A 27,189-nucleotide genomic window follows, 5' to 3' on the forward strand; every position below is an offset into this window, starting at 1 on the left:
TGAAGCGGGAACGACTACCACGCACTGAAAGATAACCTTACCAAAAAAAAAAAAAGAAAAAACCCAAAGAAATGTATTTTTTCCCACGTAATCACCAAAGGGTCTCTTGAATGTAACATACACCTTCAAACCCAAATGAACTTGAAAAAAATATTTCAATAAAAGCGAGTTTTAAAAGTATAATATTAAGCCAATTTGCACAGGCGCCAAATTCAGCGGAGTCAGACTCATGTTCGCCTGTCTCACATTCCTCTGGGCTGTTCTCGGCACTGGATGACGTGGTGACAGACATGAAGGGGTGAAATCATATCACTATCTTTTGAAAATTGCCAGAAAAGTGATTTCTCACCATATGGACTCTGTAACAACCCTGATGCATTTTAGCCCTCTTACATTTGATTGTGTTTTCCCTTCCCTAATGTGACACAGTCACCCACCTAAAATTCACCATCTCAGCAGTTTCGTGGTGATATTAATCCCAATGGGTTTTATCTCTACTCTGACATGTATATTAAGAGTTACGTTAATAACACCACATATCTAGATGATATAAAAAAACAGCTGTGTATTTAAGCTTGCTTAATGTTAGTACTGGCGAAGCCTTAAAGCAGGAATCATGTCTGGAAACCTTATCTGAAAATGACTGCCCCACCAGCACAATACCATGGCCCGTCATTAAAAGCCTGAGTTTAATATCGTGAGTACGCATATTCGAAGAGAAGCAAGGCTTTGCAGGGTTCTTCAAGCTATCACAGACAGTGTGAGTGCACCAAATCCTACCACTATATAAACTCCCCAAAGAAAATTGTAAGAGCACAGGTTTTTCTTTTGATTTAAAATAAAATTTAAAAAAATCAAGACTTACACTGAGTTCAATGGAACTGGACTGCAATTGCCCTGGTGAGTTTGTAGGTCCTTGTGGTCCTTACCCACAGTCTCAGGACATCAACGGGTCCAAGGAAACATAATTGTGCTACAGATGAAAAGATGGACCGTTGGAGAGTTACAGGCTCGAGACAAGATGAGAGGCTCTGAGAAACATTATCCCCATTCACAGGAGCACAGAAAACCACATGGTAGCACACTCCAAGTGCTGTAGCTCCCAGAAGTTCCCAAAAGACTTGGTCTTCTTCAGGGTGCAGGTTACTTCTTTTAATAGGTACACAGCTGTTTTCAAGAGATGCATTTTTCCCCTTATTTTTCTACTCAAACGGGTCTTCACTATCCTGATGTCCCTTACATACCTTGGAGTTTTAGAACTTTTTTCCCTCTCCTAAATTGCTTAATACTCAATAGGAAACCATCTGCATATGTTGCCATTTTCTACATCTTCTCTACATTCCAGAGCCTGATGCTTTTACATTTTCACAGAAAAAAATTCCCCTACTTGACTTCCTTCTACAGGAGAAACCCAGAAAGTGCATCAGGGCATGCCCTGGGCTCCTGTCCTTCAGGGTCACGTTGGCACAATTGTTTTCCCCAAGAGGGTTTCTATTGATCTAGTTGGAGTATATCAGAAGAACTAACTGCTCTTACATCTTCCTCAAAGACAACATTTACTAAGATAATGCAAATAATATTTGGTTTTCCAGTGCAGTTGTCTCCTTACTGGGAAGACAGAAGGACAGTTATCAGAACCAGTGTCCTAACAGACACCCATCCAAAAGAAAACAGTGTTTTCCAGTAAGAGAAGCATCTAGTGATTCCACTATTTATTGAAAACTCACTAAATTAATCATTACTGGCATTACTTTAAAATGACTTTATCTAAATCTGTTTTTAAAGACTCTTGTATTTAACATGCCAAGACCTCACTGTTATCAGTTTAATCACAAGAGAGTTTACCATAGTTTATTTCTCCACAGAACTGGTAATATGAAAAAAAAGAAAAATGGGTTATAGGACAGGACAGTAATTAAAATGTTGTCTACATCAACATTAACTGCCAGGGTAAATTTTTGAGGTCAGCAGTATTACCATCACGCATAAATTTATATCCTTAAGTGATCTGTTGAATCGGAGTGTTTGTATACGTCTCTTCTTGGAAGTCAGTCAATCATTACAAACTGGTTTTGAAGGCGACCTATTAGCTTATATGTCATATATTTTTCCAAAGCTAAATTGTCTGAATTTTGCTAGCCATAAAAATGAGAGAAGTGCCAGGATTTTTATACTTAACTCTCAGTTTTTCTGGGAGACACAGACCAGAAGCACTCTTAATGCAAAGCCACTATTTATTATTGTCCTGAAACACAGACGTTCAGACATTCCCTAATTGTGAAGGACAAATACACCAGTGATTAAGACTAGAAGAGTGAAAACGAGGAGTCGTTTGAGGTTTTCTCGATGTATGTGTTCAGTTAGTCATCTTTTCCTGCCACTTATTTTTCATGGCAAGCTCTGAATTTTCACCTGGGGTTCATCAAAGACGTGTTCAGTTTTGTGTGTACAAAGCGAAAGAGAAGATGATGAGGTTATTCTGCTCACTGCACATGCTCCGGAGGTGGCTCCTGGGGTGGTCTGTTTAGGTCCAAAAAAATTTCTTAAGAGAATAAAAGTATGATCCAAACTAGCCTGGACTGACTCCTCCCTTGCTGGGTCTGGTCTCAAAAGCTGGAGCTGTGATGGGAATGGATGAATTTCTCAGCAGGTCACAACAGCTCAGGCAGCACCTGAAGGACGCAGCTTTCCCATGCTGGGCTGATTCTCTGGGTAAACACAAGACTTCAGTCTCCACGGTTGTCAATCTAGCACCTTTAACGAGCAAGAAGTTCGTTTTATTAAAGGAGGAAAAACGTAGATTTCCATCACTCCTTATAAAAGGGCTAGAAAACGTCAAGCATGTAGGTAAAAGTAATATTTCAAAACAGCTCAAGCCTAAACTCCCTTTCCCCTCGCACCTGCATGCTGATGAACATGTGCTGCATGTCTCTGTACTGCCTCAGTGTTCAACATTTGAACTGGACCCGCTCCAGCTTTTGAATAAATATCTCTTTTGGGGGAGAGGGAATTACATTCCTTAGTCAAAATACAGTTTTTCTTCTCTTAAATTTTGAAAGAAATGTGTACTTGTGAAACATTAGGAACCAGTCATGAGAAGAACTGAAATCCTTTCTATCTCCAGCCTCGGCAAAGAGCCCTGGTCCTCCTACAACGCATCCGTGACCTCCAACCCAACCACATGTAGAATTCAGCAGAGATGGGAGGGCCTGCAGGCAGAAGCTTATTTCTGCTTTGGGGAGTTTTTTTCCTAAGTAATGCTTATTTCCAACGAAGGCACTTCGGGGAACCACATGAGGGTACGACAGCCCATTTGGGACCAAGATGGCAACACACTTTGTTTCACGTGGGGTGCTAAATTATGAACCAATTTAAGTACCTTTGGAGTCCTCCTGCTCAATGGTGAGAGACTGTCACCACAATCAGAACAATAATAATAATAAAAAGAACTTCCTTCTGTTCCAAATAGGTCCTTTGGTGACACCTGGCTCAGCTGGGGAGCACCAGCCAGGGGTTTCGTGCTGGCACATAAAATCATGCAGGGTTTGTTCCGACGGTCAGACCTGTCACATCCAATGTTCAACCCAAACTTCCACCCGTCTGGAAACGCTCACGGTCAGTAACTCTGCTGCATGGGTTACGCCCACAAACTCGGTTTGTACATGTACAAGTGGTGGTAGAATTGGGTTTCGTGATAATAAGGGCAACTTTGAATTCTAAAGAACTCTTTGTAATCCACATTTTAGGTGTGTGGTATAAACAACCCAAGAAATTAACATATTTGAGAACAAAGAGACCTGTGAAAAAACATAATGAAGAAAAAGAAGAAAGGAACAGATGTCAAATTATACTTAAAGTTACTAGTTTCTTTTCCCACTGATTTGAATATCTAAAATATACGTTTTTGCCAAGGCAAACAGGTGATTAAAATATATTAAAAATTCCAGTAAGCAAAGGGCTACATTTGTATTTGCTTGACGCTTGTAAGCCATTCCCAAATTTATGGCACATGCACAGCACAGCAATAATAATATTCACTTTACAAAGGCTGACTGTTTAATTGCAATTAACCGTGGCCTTCTAAAAGGAAAGATGCACTCGCTGGAGTACACATAAGCCTCATTTATCCTCCAAGGACGGCGAGATGAACCTGGCATGAAATATTAAGATCACAATTGCTATTGGCAAGCCATCTGACAGGAAGCTGTTAGCTTGAAAGAGCACGGATTATACGAAGGAGCAAAGAGTGAAAACACAGCGGTGAATCAGCCCCACAAAATGTCCTTTGATTGAGAAGCATCGGGACAGGTGGGCAAGGGACGCCGGCGTGACACGAGGTGCGGGACGGGCTCCAGGAGGACAGACGGAGCAAAGTGACACATAGGGCGATTTGGGGCAGCCCGCTTTAATTGCAGGCACGCTGTGCTTCTTAGGAATGGAATGAGTGCCGTCTTCAAACTAATTAAGTTTCTTGTCCAAACTGCTCCTGTTGGAAAGCTATTCCAGTGCCTAACAACTTTTCAACTTTGAAAATATTAAGCTAAATTTACTGATGACCAGTTTAGGCAGATTTAATTTTGAACCGGCATTAATCTCTGCCTCAGTTACATTCCCTGCCTTTCTCGCATTTATGAGGATAAATGCTTTATTCCTACAGAGTGACATTCACTGGAACAAGCACTCGGCCTGACACAACAAGCCATTTCTGCAGCCTCACCAAGGAGCCCATCCGTATCAGTGATGGTCTCCAGAGTCATAAACCTAAGTTGTGCCAAGACTTCCAGACAGGGTCTTTCCAAAACCTTTCACGCTGAAACTACTTGCTCCACTATTAACCTGATACACCCTGGGATGTCATTTGCCTTTTCATCTGCCTGCCCACACTGATGGTTCCCAGTCAATACCCTGGTGGTTGGTACACTCCCGTTTCCATTCTGCTTTTTTCTGTGTTCTCCTCATGTTACAAAATGGAAAAAACACAGAGGACAGAATCTTAACTTAGAAAAATCAGGCACCAAATTCCTATTTACCTAGAACAACAAGCAGGCAAAGGAAAGGGTTCTTAAGAAAACCAACTGTGAGATACAAAAAGCTTTTTTCAAAGGGACAAAACTTGGGCTGGACCAACAATTTCCATCAAGAAACACCAAGCTACATGGTGGGTACAAACAGGATTTAAAGCTTGATTATGAGAAAATCAGGATGGGTACTAGAAAAAACAGCACAAAAGGGCAAGAGGGATCATGTTGCTAAATAAGAATGTGTGAGATGGGCTGGACAGGGGCACAACGGCAGAAGATGCAGGAAAAAAAGCCAAGACCACCATCTTGATGCTGGGAAAGGAAATCTGCAACCCTGGGAAGACTGTCTGTCCAAGAAACCAGGGCACATGCCTCCTACATACACGGGGGGTTTCCCAGCGCCTCATCTTTCTCCTTCCTTCAGAGCTGTGAACGGGTGGGCTGGAAGAGCTCACCAAGTCCGCAAGAAGATGTCGGCAGCCCCTGCGGTATGATCTGCTCTGAGAAATATTGTAAGCATGTGTTTATGTATTTTGCTAACAGTATAGCTGTTGTGCAACATGTTTATGCAATAACTGGAGGTCTTTGAATCTGAGTTCACAGCTGTTTGGAAAGGTAGCGGTTTTCCCTGGATCCTCAGGGTTTGGTTTTGTGGGTTTTGGGGTTGGTCTTGGTTCACCCTCCCCACTTCAGGTGCAATATTTCATTTCTTGATATAATGACACATGATTAAAAGCAGTGTTTCCAATACACCTTCCAACTGAAGATACATCTTCTCTAAGATCCAATCAACACGTTTTAAAGGACAATATTTCATTAGAATGCCACATAAGTCAATCTGATAACACGACCAGGGCCTAAATCTCTCGTCCTGGCATGTTACAGTAAAGTTCATTCATATTGAACTTGTACTGACTTCTGTGGGAACCAGACTTTCCCTACGTTGTATGTGACTGAATTTATAGTCTAGCATATGCAAGATGTACGGATCACCCTCCTGGACATTTGATACAGAAAGCTAACCAGAAATCCTGAATAACAAACACCAACAAAGGCACAAAACCAGGCAACCTTATTGCTACAAAAGCAAGGCTTTAATCACCAAAATTAATTTATGTTTGAAAAGGAAAAAAAATCCTTGAATTTTAAGAATGCTGTTGAGAAATTCTTTCAGAAAGTGAGTTTCCACTGGAGAATGCCAAATCTGCACAATCAAAACATCACCTGGAGATGGTTCAATGCTGAAGTATTTGCTGCAGAGCCCTGCCAGGGTGGCGATGGGACCCTCACTGCTCACTACACCCCCAGCAAGCAGCCTTGCTCGCTGAATGGGGAGCCTGCCCTTCCAGCTCTCAGCCCTTTGGCAACGCGCCTTCCAGTTCCCACAGCTCCCAGTTGCCGGCACGCCTCCCCCCAGTACAGCCCCCCGGGGGTGCTGGGAAGCGAGGCCTTGCTGGCTCCCCATCAGCAGCTGACGTGGAGCCAGAGCCTGCAACCATGGCTGAGCCAGACACTTTGGAGCCGTGGCTCCCAAGACTTCCAGTTTCCTGGCTTCCCTTCAGCCCACCTGGCAGATTAAAGGGCAGCCCAGAGCTTGGAAACAGCATTCCCAGGACTGTGTCTCGTAAGGAGCCCCGGCTCTCCGGGACGATGGCTCCACGCACCCCCCAGGCAGCTCGCCCTGAGTTTGGGCCCCGTTCCCTTTACAGAGAATTTCACAGGTTTGGCTTTCAGTGCAACGCTGAAACAAAAACCACAGCTTTTAAATGCTCTAGTCCTCTGCGAGCGGTAATCATCTTTCTCCACACAACTCAAATTTCAATCCTTTAAAAACACAAACAAGTGAATTCATGGGGGAGAACAGGAGCAAACAGTTCCCAGTTTCGTAGATTAGAGAGGTCCCCTTCGCTTACATTTGTGCCCCTGTAGCTTTCATGGAGCTGCCTCCAAAACGTGGTTAGAGCACTTTCTGCTATGCTTTTCTTGCACTCACCTGCCAAACCCCTCACGTGTGCCAACAAAAGCACTGGAGCCGTGTGGGCCATATGGTGCTGTCACAGACCAGCAAAACTGGGGGTGACAATTTCCCTTCAAGTTCTCAGGAGTGGAAAAAGATCCAGGACAGAAAGTAGTGGATGTAATTGCACAGCTTTCTAACATAGCTTTATATGAAACAAAGAATGAAATGAAGAATTGTGTTTACCCTTCCAAATAAAACATTACCTGAAAACAAAAAAACTAGCCCTGAAGGTTAAGAAATGCTTTAAAACCTCATCACACAAAACCTCTCTGACCTTTTATACCAACCCTGACATCTCCTCTCCAGGATGGATGCTTTGTTAATGCAGTTTAACTGGAGCCCTATTAGCTCCACCAAGAGATCTCACTCTCTCTAATTTTTTAAAAATCATCAGCCAGAGCACAGTGCACACCCTTTGAAGCCAGTGTAAGCAGATGGGCTCCAATTTGTTTCCCTTCAAAACGATAGGGCCCATCAACTGTCTCTTGTAATATTTAAGAAAAACACAGGTGTTCCTCTGGCCCGCAGGATGAGGAAATACCACGCTGATTAAAACTGGAACCGCGCTCGCCAGGACAGACCTGAACCTCCTCCTGCCCTCCTCGTGCCTCCCCTCCTCAGTTCTTCTGGTCAAAAGAATGGGCAAACATCATTTGTAACTCATCTTGGGATTTGCAAATGTAATTTGATAACCTCTAACGAAAGGCAGGGAGAGCACAGGTGGAAGCGGCGCTGGCCCATTGGGATGGGGTGAGTGTAGGTAATCTATAAAGATCACAACATTCTCGATTTTATGTAAGGAAAACACACCTTATTTATACCATTTAAAAAAAAAGAAAACACCCTGAGAAACACATCACAGCTTCCCAAGTTAAGACAATATTTCTCATTTCTAGAAGCTCTTCCAAAATGCCCTTTTACAAGCCCTTCCTCTTCCAACATGTGATGTGAGACTTCACTCTGCTCCCTCTCTCCCTTTGCTTTCCCTACGCATGCTTCATTTTTTTGTATCTAGGATGAAACACACCCTTGAGCACTTAAGAGTTACACACCCTGTTTTATATTAAAATACATACACATATAAAAAGGAATCCCAGCTCACTGTTTCCAAATGTCTCCTCTCCTACGTGTGAGCCACTCGGTGTTGCCAGCACCACGACGCAGCTGTGTCGGGAGCCCAGGCGTGATCGACCAGTGTCACACCGAGCTCTACAACCCCGGCACAGCCTCAGCAACACGGGATTTTTGGCTCTGAAGGGCTGTGAGTGCTATGGGCTGGCAGAGCCCAGGAGCAGAGAGACAAGGAGCCTCCTTGGGGAACACAATCCAATTTTCTTTTCCTGGTACAGCAACGCCCTTTGGAGCAGGAGGAAAAGCAGGTCACACCAGGGCTCTGCTGATGGATCCCAAATGCCTACCTGCTGTGCAGAGAAAGTGTTAAATAATGAATTCTTTTACACACATAATGCTCAAGTCTCAAGGAAATCACATATTTTTTTTCCTTCTTTTCCCAAAATTGGGCCCACCAATGCTTGCTTTCTTTAAAAGCCAAACAACATTCTTGGAGAGCAGTTCAATATCTCAAGAGGTGTAAATCACCACACTCTATCTTATTAGAAACATTTGAAAGAGGGCAAGTGCTTTCAAAGCCATAAACTTCAGATTCCATACATGTTCCAAAGCTGTAGTGAATACACATTCCTGACTCAAACTGGTTTTAATTTGCAGTCCTTTTAAAGCACAAACGCACAAGTCTGAATACTAAATCAACTTAAATAACAATAACAAACCATTTAAAAAATTGTCCATTTGCAACTCCTTAAAGCAAACTGAAAATAAGAGTCGCTCAAATGCCTAAAGCAATGCAGAGGGTGCATGTCCAGTGCAAAGGTAGCCTGCAGCTCCTGGGGAAATGCAGCGTAATCACTGCTCCACCGTGGATTATTTATGGACACAAGCCTGACAGAGCGTTATAAACTAAAGCAACAATTCTCCCTGCCTGCCGCAAAAGGCTAAAAATCCCCAGACACAATGAGAACAGCGGAATGAAAACCACATGACAGTGAAAGGAAAAAAAAAAATGCCACATCCTTTGTGAACACAAACAAGTAAATCGTGAGGAGATAAAAACCATACCTGAGAGCACGGGGGTGGGCACACGGCATTTGTGCCAAAACACGCAGTTATAATTTCGCAGCAGCAACAGTTGTTCTGGTGACTGGCAGAGGGCCCTTTGCTCTCCAGCAAGCCTTTTAATTAAAGATATTGCCAGTTATCTCCTGCTGCTGAGCACCTCCCTTAGGAAACGATGGCACCCAAAAGGCAGCGATGGAAGAGCAGGATTTGCAAATCTGTGTTAAACAGACATACCCACAAAAATCTGTGTTTAAAGGTGTGCGTGAAGTGGATAAAATGCACTTGCTGACGCAAACATACATGTGCTTGCAAATGACTCATTAAAAAAAATGAGCCATTTGTGGAAATTCTCAGGGAACAAGGGCTACTGAGAAACACCAGTGTTGGGAATTGGGGAGCGCAGGTTAAAATCGTAACTGGGCGGGAAACCTTTTTCTCACATATAACTCTTTAATGATGGAAATCTGTCCATAGAGTTTTCAGTATTTCATTAGAATTTAAAATCAAAACAACTAACTTCTAAGGAAAAAATGTGGAAAAAAAATCTGAGCCGTATCATTTCCAACAAAACTTTGCTGTTAATAAAGAAGTAGACTTTTCCCTGAACACAAAGTTTCAGCCAAGCTGAGTTGCAAAGCATCTGGAATTTACAGTATTTTCCTAACACAGAGGAGACGGTTTGCTGCTCTGGATTCAGAGAAAGCATCTTTTGTCAGCAGCTGGGGAATAGCTGAATGAAGAGCACAAGAATAAGTGTCATTTAATTGCTGAGAAGCAGCCTTCTTTCACTCTAATCCATTGTTAGGAGAAAATGCTCTATTATCAAAAGCCTATTAGTGACAATGCAAACTTGTACTGAAACATGGGACACATCCAGAAGGTTTACTTCAAGGTACTAAGTGTTCCAGAAATACTATTAACCTCAAGTATTATCGCTTAGCAAATTGATTTTAACTCCTCCAAGTGCACGAGACATAAACCATTCAAGCTATGAGCAACCTGATCTAACATTAAAGCTGGATCTAACTTCAAAGCTGGGACTCAGACCTAATGACCTGCCTTTCAGCCTAAGTTGCTATGTGATTTTATGTTTAGCCATCAGAAATGTTTAAAGACATTGAATATATCAGCTATGCAAATCACAGGCCTTTAATAACAAACCTTCCCAACACTGCTGACTTTGGGTAAGGTTTACCTTACCTTTAGTACAAGAAAAATAGCTGAGCATAAAGTGGAACTACAAATATGATACCAGGGTCGATAATGACTTGCAACCATGCATTGCATACATATATATTATATCTAAAGTATAATGATCTCCCACTGGCCAGCAAACATCAAGAGGCAAGAAGAGTAAGAAAAATGTCTAACTGGGCTTTAAAATCATGAGCTTCCTACCAAATTTGAACAAGGACAGAACATGCCAGGACGTGACAGAGGCACAAACCTGGTGCTTCTCAGAGAACACAGGCACTTAAGACTTCTCCTATTTTTCTCCACAATCCTAAAAGTACCACATGATGAGGCAGTAAATTCTGTCAAGTTAGTATTTATTAAATCCTGATGCTATCCTTGGAAGCAAAATTAAGTAATTGCAAATCGTTACCTCTGGAATGACGAAAATACAGTGCTTAGATGAAATTAGTGTGAAAGAAAAACTCAGAAGTTTTTTCCAGTAGGAAAAAAAGTGCATGTCACAGGTGTTCCTGCAAGAACACCTCAGGCTGTGATGGTTTTGGGTCAAAGAAGGTGACAGAGGTCAGATCAGGTCAGTACCTTGATGTGAGACCTCCAAGAGAAAGCAAAATGCTGCAGGGAATTGTGACGTTGACTCCCTGAAGGTGACACGCAGCACTTGGGGCTCCAGGAGGCGGCGGAAAAAGCAAGAGCGGCATGAGTTATTGCAGTTTTGTGTGTGCTGCTTATCAGAGGAGACAGGTCTTAACCAACTGTCTGCATTCAAAAAGAAATGAGACGGTTATTATCTCCAGTGGAATGGGGCGATTGGTTCAAAAAACAAGAAATAACTAAGCAGAACAAACAAAAACACAACACCCAAGAAACCCTCAGGAAAACCAGCAGAAATAAGAAAAACCACTTGAAGAAACAGACATAAAAAGAAGTTGCTGCAAGGTAAGCAAAGAGTGTGTTGCTTTCTTGCTTTTGCTCGTACTCTGATCCGGGAGCTCCCCCAAACCGATGAGTTCACTTGCACCCCAGCTCCCCAGCCCAGACTGAACCCTATACATGAACAGGACCTCAGATCAAAGGGTTTGTTGGTTGAGGAGGTTTTCACGATGCTTTCCATCTCCATTCTTCACTCAAAACAAGGAGAAAGCTATCTCAAGGCAGAAATCAAATTCATCTACAGAACTGTGCACTTCAATTTCTTTTTTCCTCTACATTCTTCCATCTTATATGCCAGCTTGTGTTTTAGTCATGGGATAAGTCTCCCAAACCTATGGATTAGCAAAGGGATAAAAGGCAATGGTATACAGGAATAAAGACGTGTTTATACCTTTGAAGTGAGTCACTAAGCTGCCAGCTTGGAAAAAAAAAGGAAAATTCCTTACCCTTGCGTGCCAACACAGCTCCTGTGGATTCTTTCTCATAAACAACTCCGTATGAACCATAGGTACCTGAATAAATGACATCTCTGGTCATACACCAGCAGCCCACACTGCCATGTATCACATAACCCAACTATTGTAGTTCTGCCCTCAACACCACAAAAAGAGATGATTTAAAAATTCATATCTGCAGGAATAAATAGGGAGTTACCCTGAAACAGGACACAAAATCTATTAGCAATTACTAGATATTAATTAATAAGACTTTCTGTACTTTTCCCAAACACTAGCTCAAGCTTTTACTGTGTATCAGTTGCCTTACTTTGTTCTGTAGTAAGATATTTACATGGACAAGTCTTGAAGAAGCAGTACAAAAATGGTGTCTACATGGAAGCACTACTAGACAAGAGATAAACAGGGAGCTCTAGCTAATAGAAGACAAAAGACGGGCGTTCTTTTGCCTTTGTGTTTGCCCTGCATACAGCCAGATTTCCACTGTATATTTTCAATTATGCCAGAACCTGCCCCAGCGCTGATTTTGGCAAAGGGTTCCAGTCTGTGAGCCAAGGACTGAAAGACAACTGGCAGTGCAAGTTTACTTACTATACATGCGCGTTTGGTTATTAATGCGCTTGCCAAAGAGTGAACTCTTCCTAAACCTTCTTCCAATCAGTTGAACATCAGCAAATGACAGATCTACCCACAATACCTGTGCTTTCAGCCGAGGGCGGCCTGCCCCGCTCTCAGGTGTGCAGCACAACACAGCACATAAATCAGCACATCTCTTGTAAAATCAGCAGAGCAGCTGATCGGACAAGATAGCGAGACCCACAGCTGCGCCGCTGCAAACCGGAGCGAGCCCTCGGCCTGCGCCTACTGCTCCCCCCGCCATCCAGCTTTCAGATTCATTCTTGGCACTAGCAAAACCTATTTCCTCTGTGAACCTTACAGAAAATGAAAAAGAATGGCATGGAAATAAGTTGATAAATTGTAGTTACTTACAGGCTGATCAAAGCCCACTAAAAATCAATGCGAGTCTTTTTTCGTTGACCCAACAGACTTTGGGTCAAGCTTTTAAGCACTTAAAATTTCAACCTTGGAATTTAGAGTGCCTAAGTTTTCAGTAGGGAAAAATACCCAATTTCTGATGTTTGGCGGAATATCTCGGTTTGACTCAGTCACATTATAGATTTCAAGCCTGAAAATGGTCAACACTAAGAATAAAAACAGTAAGGAAAATATATCTTTATTACCAAATGGAAAAAGCATAAAGTGATCCTGGAATTCCATTGTCATGACAAGTGAAATCTGGCAATTCGATTCAGTGCTGGATTATCAGTGGGTCCCAGTCCACCATTTAATAGCATTTGCCCTACTTGTTTTGGAGTCTAAAGCCAGAGCTGCGTTACTCAGGGCCTGGCAGGTGCTTTCCATTTCATTCTGCATGGTTACGTGTAACAGGTTTCTTCAGGCAATCAGGTAGATCTTTACAGCACATTTCACTAATAGTTGTACAAACAGAAACAAAGTAATGAATTATTAACTGGTTAAGAAATTAAAGCCTCCTTTCTCTTAAGCAGGAGGGTGTTTTGTGTTCCTATTTCTTATTTCCAGAAAAGACAGAAGTAAAACGTAATAAAAAAGCACCATCTACCTTAGCACTGGACTGAAAATCATTAAAATTACCAAACTATTCCATATGTGTTCTACAGAAACAGTGTGGAGCCACGTGCCAATTACTGTGGCCCTATCAAAGCAAACACGACATCAAAGACAAGAATTACAAGAACAAAACTGATGAAAGTTAAAACCAATTGCTAATGTTCACGTAGTAAATACCTAACAACTACATCACATACCTAGAAATAATACGGCTTGTCCCATGAGAAAAATTATTCCCTGCAGCCCCAACAGATTGCCACAAGCCTGGCAGTCAAACAGTGAATTATTACAATTCTTCAGATTTCTCACGTATTATAATTTTCAGTTTCATGCACAGAAAAACGTGCAACTGCTGAGACCCAACAGAGAGACCAGAGCGATATGGGAATCGCCTCTCGAACCCACCAACCTGCTGCTCACCGTGACCAGCAGCGGAGCTAAAGAAGGAAAAAACAAAATAAAAACTCCACAAATTTAGGCAGGAAAGAGAAATCTGCCTTCAAACCATAACCAATCAGGGCTGTGGAAGGTGTAAGAGTCGGAGTATTATTTTTCTAATATTATCTACAGTTTGATTGCCAAGTCTAATCATTCCAAGTTGCTTCAGCTTGCAATGCATGGCTGAAAGTAATAATTTCTAAACAAAGTAAAATTAAAGTCTCTTCTGAAACACAGAAAACACACAAAAGCTGTTCTGGTCTCCTTTCTGTACATGTTCTGTGCATGTCTCCAGCTCTTCTCTAGTTTGTTTTTTTCAATTAGTGAGAATAGAATCTCTAAAAAGAAACTGGCAACATATCCATTCAGTCAGATGGCTGTAAAATCAACTCAGCCTGTGACTCTCACCCCAGCCAAAAGCACAAGTCTCCTGCCCAAAAGATTATTTTACTTTTGGAAAAAATCTGCCAAAGGATCGTGCTTATACTATATGGGTCCAGTGAAGCAGCAGCTCAAATAAAACTGAACATGTGTTAATATCCATTATATAGGAATTTTAAAATATGAACATAATTTGATATATAACTTTAATTTATTTTTTTAAGAACTTAAAATCTCCAATTTGTAACTAAGGACAAACCTGTTAGAATTAAGACCATGTTGCTGCTCTCTCATCAAACAGCACCCCAAGTTCAGGGCACAAAATCACTTCAGTTTTAACTCTTAACAAAGCACCTAAAATGCATTTCTGACTCTACATTAGTATAGCTGCAATTCCTAGAGTAAATCCTGGAAAACAGAAGTAAGAAATATGTTTCATGGAAGCTACTAAGGACAAAGAGAAAAACAGGCAAAAAAGAAGGAAAACTGGCGAATAACAACTCAATACATTACCAGTTTTCATAGCTTTTGCTATGGTTTATATAATATTTTTGTGTTATGACAGTGAACACAGATACAATGGAAATACGAGACCATCACCCTTCGTACATTAAACTGGTACATTTGCAAAGCCTGTAGCCAGGGCTTTCACTTACTGTCTTATCACTAATGCTGTTCTTGGGCATCCTGGTTGGCAAAAGTACTCAGGGTTTGCTTCAGGAGAGCTGAAAACTAATGAAAGCTAAGGATGCTTTATATGAATGGAAATTATGCTGAGCGCTATTCTCAGTCTTGCTGTTCCACCATGCTATTTTGAATTTTATTTCCACGTGCCTCAGTTTCTCCAATAAGAAAGCTGCAAATTCCATGCAAACTCCAAAGCACTTTGAAGTCAGCAGAAGAAAGGAGCTAATAATGCAAGTCTACTATTATTCTATTTGTAACACAGCTCTTTGCCATTTATGGAAGAAAAAATAAAAGAAATGTATATACTAAAGCCTTCTGTCTCAACCAATCTCAATATTCACACTACAGACCGAATCCACCACTTCTCAGAGCCATTGGAAGGGCTCCTGTAGACTTGGGTTTGTCTCAGCGTACATGTAAAGGCTACGAGCTGCAAATTTCAACTTTGCCTGTACAAGCCCAGCCCCCCACGGTCTTGACTCCTTTATCTTTGCCCATTTCCTGTGATTCCAACAGAAATAATCCCGCTTTAGCCCAACACCCTCAGCATCTGCCCACTGGGGTCACGTTACTGATTTTTTACCTTGATTTGCCTGGTATCAGCTGCACAGTTCGTTGGCCAACTTGAAATGGTTAAAATAAAATAAAAGGCAAATAATATAAATATATAAAGCAACTAGTAGACAGGATAACTCAACTGGAAGGTGAACCAGTTTATATGGTCTGGCTTTCTCTAAGCACCTACAAGTATTCTCACCGCATTTTCCTGAAGAAACTACTGAAAATTAAAACCCATATATAGCCAGTTCAAAGCTTAAAAAGGAGAACAAGCTGCTGTTCAGAAAGTAAATAATTTATAATAGATTCAAACAATTAAGATTAACCAGCTTCATTTAAAAAAAGTTTGATTATTCTGGGCTGTGTTTTGGAAACCATTTCTACCTTATTTTTCTTGGTAACACAATTTCATGCTACAAAAAAGGCATCAAACGATGAAAAGCATTTGTTTCTTTCTAGTTCTTAAGTAAAACCAGCGATGTTAAACAGGTCAGATATAATAAATACAGCTATTTCAAGGGAAAGAAAAATGTTTTCCTGGCCCAACTTTGAGTGACAAGAGAAAATTTTTACCAGCTTGCAACTCCACTTTATTAAAAGTGTTCAATTTTATTTAATTGGATATATATGTATATGTTCTATTGGGCTGCTTTGTTGCATTTTTCAAATTAATCATATACCATAGAAGCAACATTTTAAAGTGAGTGATGTTCTAGACACCTTTAAAAGTTCTCATCTGTGGCAGCCGCAGTCTCCTATCCCATATTTTAAAATTTTTGATACTTGGATTACCCCGACAGGAAGGCGATAGTCCTTGAATAGAGCTTTTTGTTCAGCGTTCTAATAGCTTCCAGCACTTGCCCCAGCCCACAAGATACATACCAAATTTACTTAGACATCTAGGCCAGACGTGAAGAATTTCTCTGTCAGATCCAGTCAGCTCCACCACTTCAACATTTTGGCTTCTCGAGGGCAGGAGGAGCCGGCGCGGCAGCCGCCCAGTGACACACGGCGGGTCTTAAAAGAACTTAATGAATGAGGCTACTAACCTTGCAACCCCTGAAACCTTCCCAGTTTAGCTTCAAAAAAATACAAATCATCCATCCTCAGCTGTATTCAACCCTATGTCCTGAAAACGAGGGCTGATAGGAGATCCATAAAGAAACTGAAATATTTTTAAGTCAGCTTGCCATACAGCAATCCCAGAGCTCAAATCCACTGTGTTTCCTTGTGAAGACACTACAGAAATTTCAGTCAGCTTGAAGAAACTCTTTCAAATTCATTTTATATCTGTTATCAAGAGTTTAAACCTAGCAGAAGGAACTGGTAGGCAATCTGTACTTATTGTGGTTTACACCCATTTAATTTCTATCTTTTCATACTAATCTTCTCCCATGCAGAACTGTTACAAAGGGAATAAACTTCTGTTACCCAAAACCATTTACCAGTTGGAAAAGGGAGCGGTGGAAAACCCCATCACCAGAGCCTGGCCTTGCCTCCTGGAGAAGGAGGGAGGGGATCTCCTGCAAGCTATTTTCTTACCCACAGTCCAACCTCAAGAGGGTTTGAGTTTTTGGCACAAGCCCTCTTCTCTGGGCTGGACATCTCCAGAGGCAGATGCTCGTACGGCTGGGACAGGGGGTCTGATCTGCTGCGGGTTCTTCTGGGGACCAGGAGACCCCAACTGCTCAATTCTGGCCCCAGGCTCCTCATTTGAAAGTTACTGCCCTGTGCAATCTATCTGGAGAGGCCCGAAAATATATCTTTGTTAAGTGGAAAAAAACGAGTTCTTAATTTATATATGACAATTAAACCAAATTGGATTGATTTCTTTTTTTTTTTTCTTTTCAAGACTTTAAAATGAGCTCAAAGTCAGAAGATCTGCCAAGGCTCCCTTCCCTAATTAAACACATAACTTGCATTAAAAACCTTTTTAGTCCAGCTGCTGAGAGGCTGTAGAATTGTGGAGATGTATGGTTTGTGGGAAACATTGTGTTCCTTCTTGAATTCTTCAGCTTTCACAAAAGACAGCATGTGAACACTTTCCATAAATACAAACTGCGTTTTCTAATTAAACTACTGTCACCTCGATATAATGCGCTAGCAAACCAAACGAAAGCTTAGTCAAATATTTTCAAAGTTAACGTAATCAGCTTCAGCTGAAATGCCCAACTTCTCACTACAGCCATACCTTTAAAAATAAGTAAAATATCCCCAATTTAGACAAGGTATTGCCACTGAAAGGTATGGGTAACGCAGCAGAAGGCTCACACAATGAAAGAGCAGATTAACCAGATTTTCTTTCTGGTTCCAATTTAGAAGCAAATTCATTGGCTGTAGCTACACCAGGCTCGGAGTTCAGAATGAGATACGCATGTTCCAAACAGAAAACTCCTTTTTTCCCCTGCAATTTAAAAGTTTAGGCTGGTTTATCAGTGTTGATTATTAGATACGGACAAAACAAGTGTTTGGTCTTTAATTACCTCCATCCTACTGGAAGTGCACATGGAGGTTATATGAAATATTATATACTTGCAAAAGAAATTAAAGTGTTCCTTTTGCTGCATGTGTTGTTTTATTATCAGATTGGCTTTCCACAAAAAAATAATAGCTCTGCAGGTATTACATGCTCAAAGCTTTCTCTAGCTTAGAAAAACAAAACAATTGAGAAATATCAAAGACCTAATCCTGGGCAAGCAGCTCTTTCTTTGAAAAATCCAACTGTTTCCAACCTCAAAGTAGACAATTTACTTGTACATTTGTAAAACAAAGCACAGGTCAGGACTTTGTGCAGCCCAGCTTGGCTGACTCATACTTAGATCCCCTCATTTCCAGCATCCCTCCCATCAAACCCAAGTCAATCTGTCAAGCGTAGCTTTGGAAGCCTGACCCCATCAATTCCTTATGCAGAAAATCCTTCCTACCTAGTTGGAATAATTTTAAATGCACAAATTAACATATCAAAATGATAATTGCTCTTCCTGTTTCCCAAAGAAAACCACTAACTGTTCCAATAGGTTTATTATATCTCTATACCCTACACTCATTTTGATTGTACCAGATTTTCTTACATCAAATTGCAAAACTAATAACCCACTTGCAGCTCAAGACACTTCACATCTGAACATGGCACGATCCTATTGCTGCAGTGGTTTGACTCTGCTGGCCCAATTTGGGCTCCTGGCCATCCATCAGAGACAAGATGCTCTGTCTGGGGGGGTCTTTGGTCCAACCTGGCAAGTCATCTGCTGAACCCAAGAGCTATTAAGCGATCAAGTGAACTATTCCGGTCGCACAAACAACAAACACCCACTGAAGAACAGAGCTGTAGCTTTCACAGCGCCTGATGTGAACAGTCACATCCGAGTCACTGTCAGAGACTCCTCAGATGAGTTCTCATCTTTTTTTTTCCCCCCTAACAGCTGGAGGCTCTGAATGACCAATTTCTGCTGGCAGAGCAGGGGAAATGGGCTCTTCTGTCCCATTAGCAACTGTCAGCTCCGTGGTTTTGTCATGCAAGTGCCTAGCGCTGCTCTTTTCAGGAGCCCCTTGCACAGAGCACAGTGTCACCCCAAGGAATAGCGGCAACAAAGGAGCAAAGCTGTGAGGAGCCCGAGATAACATCAGCCTTTGGAGATCTGACCTGTTCTGTTTGACCAGAGCTAATGAAACTTAAGAAGAAAAAAATAAATAAAAATCACACTATAGCTTTTCCATTCTCATCACGAAATTCTCCAAACCAATTCCCAGCTCATCTCCTACTAGAGCAGCACTAGCTGAGAAGATTTCACTCCATCCTTTCACACTTAGGTCATCATCACACCATCGGAAGCCTTTATTGCAGATTATCATGAGCAGATGCCCCACTGTCTTCTCAGGATGCCAAAAAGACACAGCAAAAGCTAATGGAAAACCACTTGTGCACAGGCTGCTAAAACCACCTTGCAAACCTCAATATTTGTTTGAAAGGCATCTCCCAATATGAAAAATAGTCCTACTTCATTGTTAAAAAGAGAATGTCGCAGGCAGTTAATCTCGATCATTTATTTTATATCATCCAAAGCAAAATATTGATACATCTGGACAAACTCAGTCCAAGAAAAGAGCGCCATTCCCAAAGCATTCATGAACACAACCAACAGATCATAAATCGTAACTATCCAGAACTGACCACAATTAAATAATGTTTCAGGGGAGGAGGTAGGCAGCCATTCTGGCTACGTTCAGACCACTGACAGGAATTCAGAAAAGGCTAAATTAAAAGTATCAACAGCTTGTTGGAACTGGTGTCTCCCGAGTCACTGAGTTAAGACAGTCTAAGCTACAATAAACCCCTCCAGGGCAGGTCAAATGTTTCTTAAATTGTTGTGCCCAAGAGACTCGCACAAACTCAGGAAAAATCATTTATATGCTTCAATCAGACTCAGAGCGGGACAGAATTCTGCCTGCACAATGAGCATGTTCATGGAGAGCCATCTTCTCTCTTTCAGTAGAGGGAAATTTAGGGTTAGAACTTCAAAATTCTGCCTTTAAAATCTATTAGATTTTTCTCTATTGGCACACCATCAGCTAAAGCCACATTGCATGACGTTTAACATCATTTAAATATTTTCATCTTTAGATACACATGCAGATAATTATGGCATTTCTATCAATTGAAGCTTCACAGTTAAAAGTCCCTTGGAAGAAAGTACTCAGAGAATCAACCAAGAGGCTGTGAGCACACACTTGATTTTCATGTGAAAGTCATTTGGATTACATGTACTTACTAGTTCTTTTCACAGCACTGTGCTCCTGACAGAATTTATCAAATCAATGAGCTCCTTGGGAATTAATAAAGTTATGAATCAACATAACAAACAACGACTGTCCTGGTAGCTTAATAGATCTTATCATTGCAAAATAATGATAGGAATGCGGCTCATCCCAGTGCCCGCGCGATCGCTGTTTGTACATCTGGTCAGGAAGCACAATGCGGCCACTCCTGACTCCCTGAAAAATCAAAGCCCAGACAGAGCCGCAAAGATAAACAGGGCTTTGGACGAGGGACTCGCTTTGATGAAATAAGATTTATTCTCAAGAATTACTGGAGCTGCTCGCAGCTTTCAGGAAGAAAATAAAGAAAAGGAAAATACATAGGCTGCTGGAGTGAGACTAATGATGATATATGTTTGACACTAAAACTGCTAAAACCAGGCTGCATGTTGGTAAATTGTGTCATGTGCCTGGGGAGTCTGGGCACTGGCTTTTGAGCCAGGAGCCTCTAGTTTCTCGTGCTGTTTTTAACAATAACTGCTTTTGTTGCCCTTGCCAGGTCACGGCTGCACTTCTGCTGTGGTGAGAAGAAACCAGGGCTCACCTTCCATTCGAATTTGGAACAAGCCTTAAAAACTAATCTCACTGTGCAAGTTCATTGAATTTTTATTATGAAGCCAGCATTGCGGACAGGCAAGTGACAGGGATATTTGCCAATGGCAGGAAGAAATTAGCAGATCCTAGTGCCATGACTTTGCCCAACACATCTGACACAACCACAGCAAAAGAACCACCACTCCCTGTTTATTTAACTCAATGCTGATGTTCATGTTCTTTCTCATTTATCCACTATATCCATTGTTTTCTTCTGGAAAATAAATAGCAGAAGAAAAGCTGTGGTAGGCAGGCACTGTGACACAACCTCCACTATCACAGTTCAGAGGACCCTTTAGCGAACAGACAAAGAGAAATGAGTCTGGAGCTGAGTGAGTTCCCACTCACAGCAAAGCAAAGCCATCAGTCACCCTGCAGACACACTCTACAACAGCAGGTCCAACAAAAATGAGCAGGACAATCACTGGAGAAGCAATGAGGATCCTCACCTTTCCGCTAAGGGAAATCTAACAAACTTAGACTTTCTGGAAGCTTATTTCCACTGTTCTAAGTACAGCAACTCCCATTCTGGAGATCTTTGCAAAGATGCTACCTACAGCAGAGCCAAGGTCGTGCTGGAGACACCACCGCTTCCCTCCCTTCAGCTCAAAGCAGGATCAGCTCTACCACAAGTGGCCAAACATCCTTAAAGACCAGGAATAACAGCAATTCCATGACAGCTATTCCATCATCTAACTAATAGCTTGGTCTTTAAGACCATAGCTAGTCCTAATCTCAGTGGATAAGAACAATTATTGTGGCAGCTCCTTAACATTTTATATTGGAAGCACATTATTAAAGTCTGCTCTCTCACATCTGCATGTAATACATTCAATTAAGTAACAACTGTTTGGTTGTTCAATTCTCTTACTTTTGCCCCTGGTCACGGAGATTAGGGTTTATGAAGATCTGCGACAATGACAGAAATACCAGGCTGAATTCTCATAAGTAACAGTCTGAGCTGTAATCACCTCTCCTCTCTGGGTGGCAACGCCAGACGCTGACATTTCCTTCGGTAACGTAACGTGGCAGAGTCTGGAAGCGCAGCACTGGACCCGAAACAAAGCCCAGATAATTCTGCAAGACCGAGAATTGTAGCTAGTAACAGAAACAGCCCAATTCTGACGCCTGTAGTGTGTTGCCCTCCTGGGAGTGCAAAGCATCCTGCCGTCAGCATAAGCCCTTTGCTCTGATTTCAGCCCTCCTGCAGCATAATCCTTGAGCAAATCTTCCTTTCCTGCCTGCTGAACATAAACCTATGTGCACAGCATTCTCTGTGAAGGGGATGCGGGGGCTGAACATCTCACAGAAGTGCAGAGTGCCTTTAGTCACACACACTCCAGAGAAAGATACAGGTTCTGTACATCTCAGAAAGCAAGGGCCACAAGTCCATTATGCCCTGAACTGCCTCAACATTATGTGTATGTTTTTCTTAAGCAAAATGCAATTATTTAAAAATATTTTCCACTCTACCCCCTTATGACTCATTCCGAATGACTCCAGCAGCAGCAGCTGCTCAGTCTTACCTTAGTTGAAAAACAAAACCCCAAACAAATAAAAAAGCCCACCCCAACAACCCAAAACCCGGTGTGGAGCATTTAATCCAGCAGAAATTTGGAGAGGGTGTGAAGCCTCGGGCCCGCTGCATACCAGAGTTTTGTGTGCACTTCAGTGACACCCAGATTTCCCCTCTCGTGGACTTACAGCTGTGCAATGTGTGTGTAACGTGTTGCCATGGATATTGCTCCAGATTCCACACGCTTCAAACAGATGATTTATAAGGTAAAATGCCATGTAGGCCAGCAAAGAGAAAACAGACTTCTTACTTGCTCATTTTAATACCAACTTGAAGGAGTTAGGGTTTTTCTAAAAAGCAGCTGTGAGGAAACAGAACAAACTGCAGATTATCTCAAAAAAACTAAAGGCTTCCCCCAAGGAGGCCTTCAGCCAGGTGCCTTCCTATCTGCTGAGCAGAGAACACAGCAGTTCTTCCCCAAGTAACAGCAGACAGAAACTACAATTAGAATACAGAAGTCTGTATTAAATAATTTCCCAAATTAAACATGTAATTTTAAAAAAATGAGGAGAAAAGGGAGTAATTACAGAAGGTCTGAGCCAATTTATTCTGCAAAGACAAGCAGAATCCTTACTCCAGCCACTGCTGTAAACGGGGTATCTGGTGGCTGGGACGTGACAACTACCTCAGCTCCCCACGGTAGGTCCCTGGGTATCATGAGCTTCAGAAACCAGTACCTTGGTCACGCTAATGTAATGGGCTATAAGACTTAAGATGGCAGTTTTATTTTTGTTGTTGTTATTACTCCTTTTTAACCATAATGCAGAGAGTGTTCACAAGCTGCCATCTCAAATACATTCCCTGGGAAAACGCATATTTTCTGATTCCACGCTTATTTCTTATAGATTCCTACCCTTATTTCTTATAGACTCCTACCCTCACACATGAAGAGAGAGTAACCCAAATACTATCCCATCAACATCACTGACTAATTAATACAAGCAAGGGAGAAAACTTTAGCTAATACTGTTATAATTACAAGACAAAAAGCAATGCCTCAGTATTACCAGCCCACCAGAAACAGAACCACCACGTTAAAGCAACACTCGGCCACCTCCTGGAGGAGCTCAAACAATGGCCGCATTGTTCGGCAGCCTCGTCTCTGCTGAAGGCCACCCACATCTTCCCCACTCCAGGGAGAAGTCAAAATCTTCCAGCTCAATAGACATCCAGTCAGAGGAGAAAGCATCTTTACAAGGCTTGTTCATTTTTCTTGGACAAGAAGAGAGTTCAGCCTTTGCCTTCAAGCCAAGTCCCTGAAAAGAAGGGAATGAGTCTGAAGCTCCTGAAGATGGACGGGCCTTCAACGCTCGGGCATTTTGTATCACACAAGATTGATTTCCTCCAACGACAAGAGGCCTCGGGTGAAAACGATCCCTCACGGCCTCGTGGCTGGGAGCCAGCGCCAGACTGAAACACAAAGGACATGTCGTGCTTGCCTCGAGATGTCGGGGCCTTTTGATAAATTAAAATTCATTTTGGTAAATGAAAAATTCCTGGAATCTTTTGTTCCTGTTAACATGTGCTCTAACATTTCATATTTAAATAAATTACACTAAAACAAGTAAAAAAATTAGTCAGTCCTATACGAATACCCCATTTTTTAAAAGTTCAGAATGTTCTCTTACTTTTCACCAGGCCTACTAGAAAACTAAATGCAACCAACCCTAAAAGTGCTGGAGAAACAGGAGAGGAAAACAACAGAACTAAACTAATGTGCTGTGCCAGATGAAGCCCAAACAAAAGCTCTGTTCAGAAATCAGCTGTGGCTCTGGGTGCACAGCACCAAACACTTGCTGTGAGGAGGGGATAACGCTGCGAAGGGCAGAGGAGATCCTGCAACAGACAGCGCATCCTATGAAGTTTTAAGAGTTTTCAGAATTCACCTACAGACGAAAAGAGGTTCTGGAAATAAGATTTGCCCGCTGTCCCAATATAAATGAAGATTTTTAATATTTCTCCTCATGTCCCATTAACCTCGCCAGTATTTCCATACATGTCACCTGGAAACCTGCTTGGGATGTACAGTAAAACCAGGAGAGGCATGTTAACGGCGGAGAAGAACAAGGGAGAAGCCCTCACAGCCTGAATTTGACTCCTTCAGCTTTCCACGCCTGGAACTGGAGAAGGAGAACAAGGAGATAAAGGAAAACAGCTTGTGTGTAAAATAAGCAGACTGAATGTAGCCCGGGTGGATGAGGCAGCCCAGGTCCTGCACGCTGCTCCAGGAGAGGACGGCACAGGGGCTTGTCTAGGTGGAGAGGAAAAAAAGGAACTTTTCCTTATATTAAAAAAATCCACCACCATTTACTTATTTTGATAAGAATATCTACAATAGGTATCAGGGAAACTTAATCAGTCTTTAGACGGTATTTAGTTATAAAGAAGTGCACAGAGTCATTGCTGTCTGCATCCCACAGCAGAAATGAGACATTTCTTGAGAGCTGAAAGGGATATAGTTTATCATATCCACTGAACACCTGCCTCCACTTAACCCTTTTGGGACTTTCTGCTTCAGCTGGTCTTTTCAATGGGGTTAGTAGATCAACAGGGTTCTAAATTCTTCAGAAACTCTTTTCCCCCTGCCTCTTTTCAACAATATCTTACCAGACAGTCGTTCAATACAGGGTCTCCATCCTTATGATTTTCGAAAAGACTCCAACTGAGGGATCACAGAAAGTCACAACAAGGCAGTTTTGTTTCTGCCAAGTATCTGAGTTCAGATACACCCTGTTCTTTATGTCAGTCAGTTGTCTGGGCCAGGTCAAGAGTTACTCGTAGATCCCAATGCAATATACGTTTTACAGCGTGGCCGTCTCCTGGCCTTGCTCACAGAGGCAAAATTCCCTGGCACCTTCATGAGCTACACACTGTTCCATACCCAGGCACAGATATACAACTTTTTTGCAATATGTAAGTTTAGCAATCCACCCAATGGTGTATTGCCAGTATATGGACAATTCACTCTCATGTCTATAGGTACATCAAATTTATAGCAAATTCATTTGTGTACTTTTGTTTAAAAATAAAATTTATATGCATAAGAAAAATGTGTACTGAGGAAAAAAACAAGGGAAATGTCACAAAGAAAAATGAGCTTGAGGCTTCATTGACTGGAAAGTGATTTTTTTTTTCCTCTTTTATGTAAAATACCTGAACTAAGCAAACAGCAGTGCTCAGACTACAGTGAGGAGCTGACAGCAGAAATCAGGTCCTCAGGTGCTTCAGAAAGATAAAGATGACATTCACCCTCATCAAAACTTAGAAGCTTTATTTCTAAAGAAAACTCCAGATAAGATTAACCCAGTAGCATTATCTCAGCATCCAAGTGTAAGTGCACTCTATTTCTTTACATATTCTATTCTGAAATATATCAAATGTTCTTAGTTGTAAATAGGAAAACTCCTTTCCCCAACCAGTCTGTTTAACTAAGCCTAGCGTTGTTACAGATTTAACTTTAAGACTAAATGCTGTGTAGTCAGAATTGGAAGGACGGAGTTGCAAATGTTTGTCTTTTAGCGCAGAGCGCTACAGAAAGCCGGCATCAAAAGCACAATAGAAAACAGAGTTTGGTGGGAAGTTCAGATGCTTGACTACCCTGCTCTGAATAAAGCAGCAAACTTCTATTAGCTCCCCACTGTTTGAGCCAGGCTGGGTCAGTTCCCCTGGAGACTTTGCCAGTGTTATCAGCATTAACCCTCTTCATGCTGCTCAACAAAGCTGCCGCGCACAAAAACACATGCTGCTCAGTGCCAAAAAGTGCTGCCAAGAATTAATGCTGCTTTCCAAAATCAAGTTCCAAACTCTGTAACACGTACGGGCCAATTATTTTAAAATATGGGATAATACACATGGTCTCAGTTCCTTGCCCAGAATGCAGGCCATTATCTGGCAGCGTTTGCAATTACATTAACTGCAGAAAGTGTGAAAATTGGTGTCACGGAGAAAGATGATCAGGATTTCTACTCTGTGTTGACAGAATAAGAGCAGCTTATAACTAGCTGGAAATAATTCATTGCTTTTTCATTGCAGAACAGGACACGCAAATTGCAAAGCGCTCAAAACAGTACCAATTACCTCAAAGTACACTAAAAAAATTGCTTCGAGCACACCTCACGGAGGAGCGAGGTGTTTGTGCTGCAAGTACTGTGCAGCTGATTATAAATATAAAATGCAGCATTTTATAAACACTAACTCATGTCTTATGATTATACTTTACAGTATCTCATCATTTTTTGCTATGTTATACTTAAAAGCTGAATCAAGTACCTGGCACTTTACCGATGGTGTCAGAATTACCTGCTAAAAGTATTGCTGGGCTGGCTTGGATTTTTTTTAAGGCTACATCCCTGAACTGTCCCACCCACAACACAACCAAATGCCACAGGCAAGTAGCACCTGAATGATTTCCACCTAAAATCAGATTTATATTTAAAACAAACAAAAAAAAAAGTAATAAAAAATATCCCAAACAATTTGTCCTACTAAACATGTAAAAGAGGATTTCTTGACTAAAGTTTGAACCTCTCCCTGAAAGGGAATGGGGTTGAGCAGTGGCCTTTTAGTGTTTTGACACCCTGAGTATAAAATCAAGATTCAGTATCTGTCATGACACTGTGACTCTGATACCAGTGTGACCAGCAGCTTCTACCATACCAGTACAAACGTGTCCCCTCCAGGCTCTGTGCAAGTGGTCTGGAGGTGACAGTTCCCACCTGAGCAAGGAGAGCT

General features: G+C 41.7%; 1 protein-coding gene across 3 annotated transcripts in view; it reads right to left on the reverse strand.

Annotated features, from left to right (window-relative positions):
- Positions 1-27,189, reverse strand: part of ROR1 (receptor tyrosine kinase like orphan receptor 1) — a 155,445-nt gene that overhangs the window by 101,975 nt on the left and 26,281 nt on the right. Inside the window, exon 2 of one of the 3 annotated variants that reach the window (XM_065071994.1) lies at positions 11,751-11,816. The exons of 1 other annotated variant lie outside the window; for it this stretch is intronic. In XM_065071994.1, the coding sequence (XP_064928066.1) occupies positions 11,751-11,816 (66 nt within the window). Of the gene's footprint in view, positions 1-9,177; positions 9,200-11,750; positions 11,817-27,189 lie in introns of those variants that run through there. One more of the 3 variants, XM_065071993.1, reaches the window with a different exon arrangement.

This window comes from Columba livia, chromosome 8, assembly GCF_036013475.1.
Source record: "Columba livia isolate bColLiv1 breed racing homer chromosome 8, bColLiv1.pat.W.v2, whole genome shotgun sequence".
In the NCBI taxonomy this organism is placed as follows: Eukaryota; Metazoa; Chordata; class Aves; order Columbiformes; family Columbidae; genus Columba; species Columba livia.